This window comes from Montipora foliosa, chromosome 12 (genome assembly GCF_036669935.1).
Source record: "Montipora foliosa isolate CH-2021 chromosome 12, ASM3666993v2, whole genome shotgun sequence".
Taxonomy (NCBI): domain Eukaryota; kingdom Metazoa; phylum Cnidaria; class Anthozoa; order Scleractinia; family Acroporidae; genus Montipora; species Montipora foliosa.
In genome coordinates this window covers 14,504,518-14,512,742 of record NC_090880.1, presented here as the reverse complement: position 1 = coordinate 14,512,742, position 8,225 = coordinate 14,504,518, and the positions used below count along the sequence as shown (strand labels likewise).

At 39.7% G+C, this 8,225-nt stretch overlaps 1 protein-coding gene across 1 annotated transcript in view; it reads right to left on the bottom strand.

The window, feature by feature from the left end:
• The window catches only part of LOC137979359 (polypeptide N-acetylgalactosaminyltransferase 2-like), a 23,580-nt gene extending 22,399 nt beyond the window's left edge, over positions 1-1,181 (bottom strand). The window contains exons 1-2 of the mRNA XM_068826597.1: positions 861-1,181; positions 6-199 (exon numbers count right to left, since the gene is read on the bottom strand). Of these exons, the coding sequence (XP_068682698.1) occupies positions 6-199; positions 861-1,091 (425 nt within the window). The 5' untranslated portion in view covers positions 1,092-1,181. The remainder of the gene's footprint in view (positions 1-5; positions 200-860) is intronic.
• Between the last annotated feature and the right edge of the window lie 7,044 nt (positions 1,182-8,225).

Here is an 8,225-nt window from a genome sequence, read left to right as displayed (position 1 = left end):
CTTACTCTGAAGACCTGACATCAGGAACATCTCGGTCAAATGCTGCTTTATCACTTGCTTCCTGATTGTATGCATTACTGGAATAAGCATCATCACCTTTCTTTAAACGTGTCGCAGCTAAGTAGCTTTCAACATCAAAGTCCTTTATTCTTCGGTGGTCATTTTCTTCTGTAATCTTTTTTTCTCTCTGGACATTTTCCTGTGAAGGTTGAACAACCACAAAAAAGTGAACGATAGCAAAAGACTTGTTCGCACTTATATATGTATATATACATTGTATATATATTACCCCAAGTGTGGTAATCGAACCTATACCAAATTGGTGGGAGGCAAGTGCTCTCACCACTATGCCATCCCTGCTCATATATATATATATAAATATAAAAATTAATAATAACCGTGAAAGTACAAGGGCTTAAAATGAACTCATCTCTGAAGCAACTCATTCCCTGAATGAGAACATTCATCACTTTTGTGAAGGTTAGTGGGTTTGCTGTTAGATGACACTCTGAGGGGAATAACATCTAATAAACAATAAGCCACACTTAATTACTGTGGGTCTTCATTGGATAGTACTCTGTTAAAAGGTGAGCTTATGTCGATTTTTATTGCCCCCACAGTGGCATCATTCCAGGTCAGCATATAGTACAATAAATGATAAATGATAAAGTATAATATGTGTAACGTTTTCATTACTGGATGAATTTTAGGCTTGGGTACTGATGATGTATGCAGTTGTAAAAATCTTACATGTACTGTAAGCTTAATATTAACCGACACCAATTTGCAGTTTCAAATCTTTCCGGATATTTTATATTCCTAGAGAGTGATTCATTGTTCTGACTTCCCGACTTACTTACATTGTCTGCATAAGTGTCGTCATTTAAGTTTCCATTGTGCTCATTATTGTCTCGATCTCGAAATTTCCTTTCACCACCAAGCTCATCCCCTTGCAAAAAGTTATCGATGTCCACGTTCTGTAGTGATTCATCTCTTGTTTCCCTCAAAGGAATTAGAAAATATACCATTCCTCCAATCCATATTGCTACAAGAATGACTAAAATTGTTTTTCTTCGCCTCAATAATTTCATCGCACTTAAAAACAAACAAACTACCGTGAAAACATTTTCAGCCACACTTGAACTTTGCCGACGTGGAAGCCATTGCTCAGAAAAGGTAACCTGGCCCAATAAAAGACCATGACGATCTGGCACGAGAGCTTTTATCAAATAACGATTCTTTTGATACACCGTAGTTGATTCAGAATTGTTGATACTGCTGCTGGTATGACGTCAACGTGGACCGTATTTACTGTCATTACTGGACTGCTCTTCATAGCTCATTTGGTAGAGAATTGCACCGGTGTCACAGCGGATCTGGACCGGGATCACAGTGGATATGGACCCCCGGGTCCAGATCCGCTAGTGGATATGGACTTCCTTTCGCGCATTTTGAACCCCCCCCCCCCCCACCCCCTGAAAATAAGCGTTCTTTTGACTAGGATAATAAAAGTTCCTTTGTAAATTGTTTCTAGTCTTTTCCTCATCTTTCTCTTTCTTGAAAATTAATACAAGAATTCATGACCGGAAAAGTTTGGTCATAAAAAAGGGAAAAATCTTCTGAAGCCTTGTATTCAAGTAAACTTCTATCAGTGCGTTTTCCAACCAAGTTGGTGTTACTCCAAAAAGTGGCACCTCCTTTGTGAAAGCGCCGCCCATTCTACCCTGATCCCAGAAGTTTTTCTTGAGCAGCGAGAGAGCCGCGAAGCGGTGAAGACGAGTCGCGAAGCGGCGAGAAGAGAAAAACCTCTAATTACCTTGGACTTGAATCTCACTTTCATGCAGACGCCAGCTGTAAAACGCATCAAAAGGGACCAAACTTAGCAATCACGCGTCCCCTCGGTATTACCAAAACGAACCAATCATATTGATTTGAGTGAAGGCGTAGTTTCTAAAGAAACTGTGGTGATGCGTCGGTGGGGAAGTAGTATACAAAAATTTTGTTTTATCAACGGAGTTGATAATGTAAATTGGCCACCGTACAGAGATTCTAAAAGCTGACGTTTCGAGCGTTAGCCCTTCGTCAGAGGATTGGATTCGCTCTGACGAAGGGCTAACGCTCGAAACGTCAGCTTTTAGAATCTCTGTACGGTGGCCAATTTACATTATCAACTCCGTTGATAAAACCAAATTTTTGTATATTGATTTGAGTGTTTGTAAAAATATTAACCAATCCGAGCCTGAGGGTCAGATCCTGACCTTGGCGTCTGCATGAGAGTGAGATTCAAGTCCTAGGTAACCAGAGGTTTTTGTCTTCTCGCCGGTAGGTACTTGGCTCAGTAATTATACAATTACCCTAGCCTAACCCTGAAGGTTTCACCATGTTTAGATAATTTTAAGCAATAGATAACCACTAAATGACAAAATACACCACGTATATTCCTTATCGCCGCTTCGCGACTCGTCTTCACCGCTTGGTCGCTCTCTAGCGGCTCAGGAAAAACCTCTGAGACCAGGGTACGCCCTTTCAAACTATTACTAAAACTTTTGCTGAAACTCAAGTCTGACTTTGCTTTTTCTCCTTATTAAAAAATAAACACGACAATTCAATGACTTCGTAGTGCATGATTCAATAAGCTTCTGTGAGAAAGGTTAAAATTCACATCTACTTCACGAAATGCCGCCGCGAATGCTTTAAGAACCTCAGTTACTGAAAAATTAACTCATCTAAGTCTTTTTCTGGAAGATTTATCCTTTATGGTATCGGTCAGTTTTGACAATACAAAATCTAACTCTACTTCGATAGACAGTCAAATAAGCTGTAATGGGGGTCCAAAAGCGCGAAGGGGGACTAAACCCGCAAGCGGATTTGTACCGGGGGTACCAAATTCTCGAGGACACCGGCATCTGGGTCGGTTCAAACCCCGTTGGAGCCACCTGAAATTTTCTGGTGTTGTTAAAGCGACAATAGCTTAAATTGTCTGGCTAAGTGCGAGGATCACTCAGTTGTCTCATTCGTCTCTAACCCACACTTCAAATTAACGTCTATCATTTCATTTCATTCAATATCGATTCAATACTATTACAATTAATAATGTGTTATCCTGTTGAGCCAAGAAAAAGCGAACAATCTAATGGCTGTTACAGCGATTTGTGTAAATTATATCTTCTTATAAAGCTAAGGCTAAGTCTTTCTTAATTTTCTTCTTAATTATTGCGATCTCCTGCAATTTCTATCTTCCCCTTTGGCGGATCTAGGGGGAGAATGCAGGCGCTGCGCACCCCCCCCCCCCTCCACCCCCGCGATGGCCTGAGGATTTCTAATACAACTGATATTCTGCAACAAAAAACGTCACCAGTCGGCTATCCCATCCTTTAGTGGTTCACCCCCTCCTATGAAAAATTCTGGATCCGGCCCTGTTTTCCTCTAGGGAGTTAAGCCCTAGCTCTTTATTTGCGAAACTAAATATTTTGAGCTAGAGCCGATACAACGTAAAATCAAATCTACGTTGTATCTGCTCTTGCTCAAAATATTTAGTTTTTCAACTTGTAATTACGCCGATCAGATCAAGCCCCTGATCCAACGTGCTTGCTTCAAAACTCTTTATTTGCATATTTTTGGGAAATTTATCTCGCTTTTAGATTCCCTGCTAATTCACTACTTACACAATCCCATAATAAACCTCTTTTAACCCCACCCCCCCTCCCCACCAAAAAAAAAAAATTGCATAATCATTGTTTGCAAGTTCTCCTGGGACATGGAAATGTCCTCAGGGAAATCAAAAACAATGCCTATGCAAATGTTTTTTTGAGGGGGGAGGGGGGGGGGGTTAAAGGGGTGTCTTATGAGATTTGTGCAAGTAGTGAATAGAGGTCTCTTCTTTTTGCGTTCGCTGGGTTGAAGAGCACAGAAAAGAGACCTATGCCATTGGTCGAAACTCACTTTGATCCAGCCGCCGCCCACAACCTTGGACGGCGCTTTTTAACTTTTAATAAACCACATGCCCCATGATCTGTTTGTTGATTGTGACTTGAGCCCGCTGTGTCCCGCGCATTCCTTTACAGTAATTCCGCTGTTGTTAAGTGAGCCCACGCAACATGAAGTATCACGTGATTATTCGGTCGCTAAGTAACCGCGGCACATGTTCAAGACAGTTTTGACCAATGGCAGAGGTGTCTTTTCCCGTACTCGTCAGCCCAGCGAAACGAAAAAGAAAAGAGACCTGTTTGCTAGCAATCTTCCTTTTATCGGATGCCCTACAAAGGTGTCATTCAGTCTGGCAATAAGTTAATTTAGGCATGGGAAAACGTTTCAAACATTTGATCTCAGTTCTAATATGGTGAGCAAATAGCTCAGCCTCACAAGAACGCCTCCTTTTCTGAAAAGCCTCTTAACAGAAAAATCGTCAATATAAGATGCGTATTTTCATCCCAGGTCCAGGCGATTTCATTGCATGCTCCAAACAAAGGTCCTTCTCCTTTGGGTGACCGGGACATGTCAGAAGAACCAGAAGTTTACAAGTTCTGGACCGACTAACAGTCAGGTGGTTGCTCAGCACTTGTAAATTCTCTCTAAGGCACCTTGCCGTTTATATCCAGATGAGATAAAGGATCGAAACGATTTGGTGAAGATGAAGACATGTGAATGAAAGCATGTTTTCTACGCAAACCTCTTGTTCATCGCATTGCATTTAAAGGACGGAAAATTTTGTTGCTAAAGGGCACGTATTCAGAAAGGGAAAAAAGGTATGGTTATGGATCCATTAAGGGTATTTAGCCTTACAATTTACCGAGCTTTAGTTGCCTCTAGTTAAACAACTTAATGCTTCAATGCTTTCGGGAGCGGAGTTGAAAACTCTTTGTAAATACTGACTCAACGGTTAAGGTAATGCGCACGATGCTAGAGGTTTAGAAAGTGCACGATATGCAGCTGATGGAAGCTCCTCACTCGGCCTTGTCCTCTGATATTTCGCTGTCTCGCAGGTCTGTATGAAGTTTTTCATACACTCCGTTTCATGATAAGTTCTCTTTCTGCAGACATCGTCTCTCTAATGGCAAAGGTGTCATAAAATTGGCTGACTGGAAAGGCATACCGGATTCGGGAATTTGGTCATAGAACGCAGAGGAGTGAGACGTGAACATGTACAGGTTGGTGCATCTGAAAGTGACCGAGAGTTACAAGTTATGATGTGGCGAATGACAAAGAAGAGTTTAAGGGCTTTCCTATAATCAGATCGGGAAGGCAAATCAAAGCTTTGCCTTAACTTAGATACTTAATCGAGGGGGTGGGAAGGTGGGTATTATTATCCATCATTTCGACACCTTGACTGGGTAGTCCATCTTACGTTTGATCATACCTGCAGAAAATTACACATTTTGACTTTTTAACATTCAGCGTGAGCTTGTTTGTGTTGAGCCAATCTGACACTTTAAGCTGAGTTCGCTGTTGACTGTTTCCTCAAGAGATCCTAGGCTTTTATTGACATACCGAGTAAGTTAAAAGTCTTCAGCAATGAGAAAAAAGGATAATTTTGACGAAGACTTGTGAATATGAGAAAAAAATAATGTAATGGACCCAGCACAGAACCTTCAGGACTTTCGCAGTAAATCTTGCTATCGAGTGATAATTAATTGGAATCCACTATAGTTAGCTGTCTTACCTGAGAGCTACCATGAAGATAAGAAGAAAACCGGTGATTCATTGACAATACTCCTGATGACACAGTGATTAAGTTTGTGAAGCACAATTGAATGGTTTACAGTATCAAAGCCTTTTTAAATCTAAGTAGACGCAACAAGTGAGCAATTTTCGCTCCCTGTTATTTTGTATCATACTAAGAATGTCCACAATGGCATGTTGTGTTAAGTGCTGTTCAAGGAAACCGTGATTGCGATTTAAGTAGGATGCCATTTTTGTCAAGAAAAGCCAGGAGGCGATAATACATTAATGTCTGCCGGATTAAAAATGGATAGCAACGAAACTTTCGCTTGGTTTTATCTGGATGGAAAAGCACCTACTCTTGTACAGACATATTTATGATCGTTATCAGCTTGAGGACCAGATATATAGAGGATATTACACGGTGGCGAGAAGATATGAATTTTACGTTCGAGTGGCAAGAACATAAAATTCATATCTTCGAGCCAACGTGTAATGTTCTTTTTGTTATATGGAGACTAAATATGGAATAGTTCCGATTCCGGTAGTCAAGTTTTACAAATACGGCTGGGCTTTATAAAAAAAGGCGGGAACAAAGGGCGGGAATCGTGACATCATTGAATGATACGACACTCACAAAGGTGACATACGGAAAATACGCCACTCGGGTCCCGGATGAAGTGGCGTATGGAATCTACGAGTGGTTTAGTTCCCAGTAAAACACTCTCCTCCATATAAACAGATCTCATACGTGATTTGCGCAGCACCAAATAAGAATAGGACAAGAGTAGAAACCATAGACTTTGTTTTTTGGAATAGAAAGTATCTCGCCCTCAATATCGCTGCAGAAACTGGAATAAGAAAGAACGAATTCGAAATACAGTTTGGTGGCATCTTTTGTAAAATGCGCACGGGAAAGAACGTCGCACACGAGAAGCTTATTTTTCGCCAACCGAAGTAAAATACTTGTTAAAAATATTGGAAATCTCGAGGAAACCATTTATTGGGACTTTTATTTTATATGAAAAATAACTCAAGATTTATTTTCTTGCTGTAATTCCGTTCCATATGTTTTTCATGTTATTTAGATTTTTGGGAAAAAAAACACATGATAATTCCTTTTATTTAATCTAATGAGAGTGGAGGAGATTTTGTTAATTTATAAAATTTATATATAACCAAATCCCCCATTCTCTCTTTTCACATTCCCCATTATACACTTTGTTTGCGGTTCCCTCCCCCCCCCCTCCCCACAAATCTTGCATAAACCATTGTTTTCAAGTTCATTTGGGAATATGCAGTGTCCCAAGTATGCCGGGGAGCCTTTTGTCAAAAAAAATATTTAGAACAAATTTGTGACATTTTTTCCTTATTTAGATAAGACGCAAAACTTGTCGGATGATTTGTAAATAATTGTTTTAGGCACATCCTGATTTGTAAATAATTTAAATCGCGAAATGAATTATATATAAATAATGAATTACACAACTTCAATTATTTATAAATCAGTCTGTCTCTAAGATAGTTATTTACATATAAAGTTACACAAACTAGTTGTAAATTTGAAGGCCGTTATTCCATTTTCTTTAGTGCTTTTGATCTTGCTCCCCTGCCTTTTTCTGAGTTCATAAAGATCTTTAGGGATGTCTTCAAGAACCGTGTAGTCTTGATCTTTCAACATAGTGCGAGCGAGTTTACTATGTTTTTCACAATTTTTTTAACGCAACAGTATGAACATTGTAACACAAAATCTGTAGCATGGATTTTAAAAGAAACTATTTCTCAAAAAAAAACATGACGTCATAAAGGCCCTCCTTTTATACACTTTCAAAATATCAGTTCCATTTTTTGTCCAAATAGAAATTCCATGCTACAGTTTACGAAAAATGATGGGACGGTTCCTTTCGTTTCCTAGGAGTTTTTACCTGTTTTCCCTGAAACGCACGGCAGAGGACTGGGAAAAGTTGCGCATGCCCCTTCTGATTGATGTGATGTCAGATTTCAATTGAAAAAGTTACTTCAAAGAACCATCCATGAAGCCTTTTTGTAGGACACTTTGACTAAAAGGCTTCCTTAGCAACCATTGTCTTTCTGTAGTTCAGTGCCACCCCCTCAATAACAATGGGTGACGTAACGAGAAATAGCGCTATACACACGTGATGCTTTGTCAACAACTTAAGTGGGATAAATGAGAAACGACTCTTAAGGGAAACTTTAAAATGTCCTGGCTATATCAGGAAGTTTCAGAGCGAAGAAGGTCGGTTAACGTCGCCCACAATATACCTTGTTTTAGAGGTGATATGTTTTACAAGCGTTTCATCAAAATAATCCTGAAAGCGTTGGGGGAACTGATATGCTGTCCATATATATTAACTTCTTTCCGCTTCGCGTAACGTTGCCGCTAAAGGCGATGCTCGATAAATCTTAAAGCTAAAATAATGTCATTATTATCTTTTGACGTCTCTTAAATAAGCTGTTCACAGCGAAAGAGCTTGCTAAACAATTTTAATGTCTTCTTGGATGATTTTATTAGGAAGTTGAACCAAGAGATTATAAAGGTTTGATGG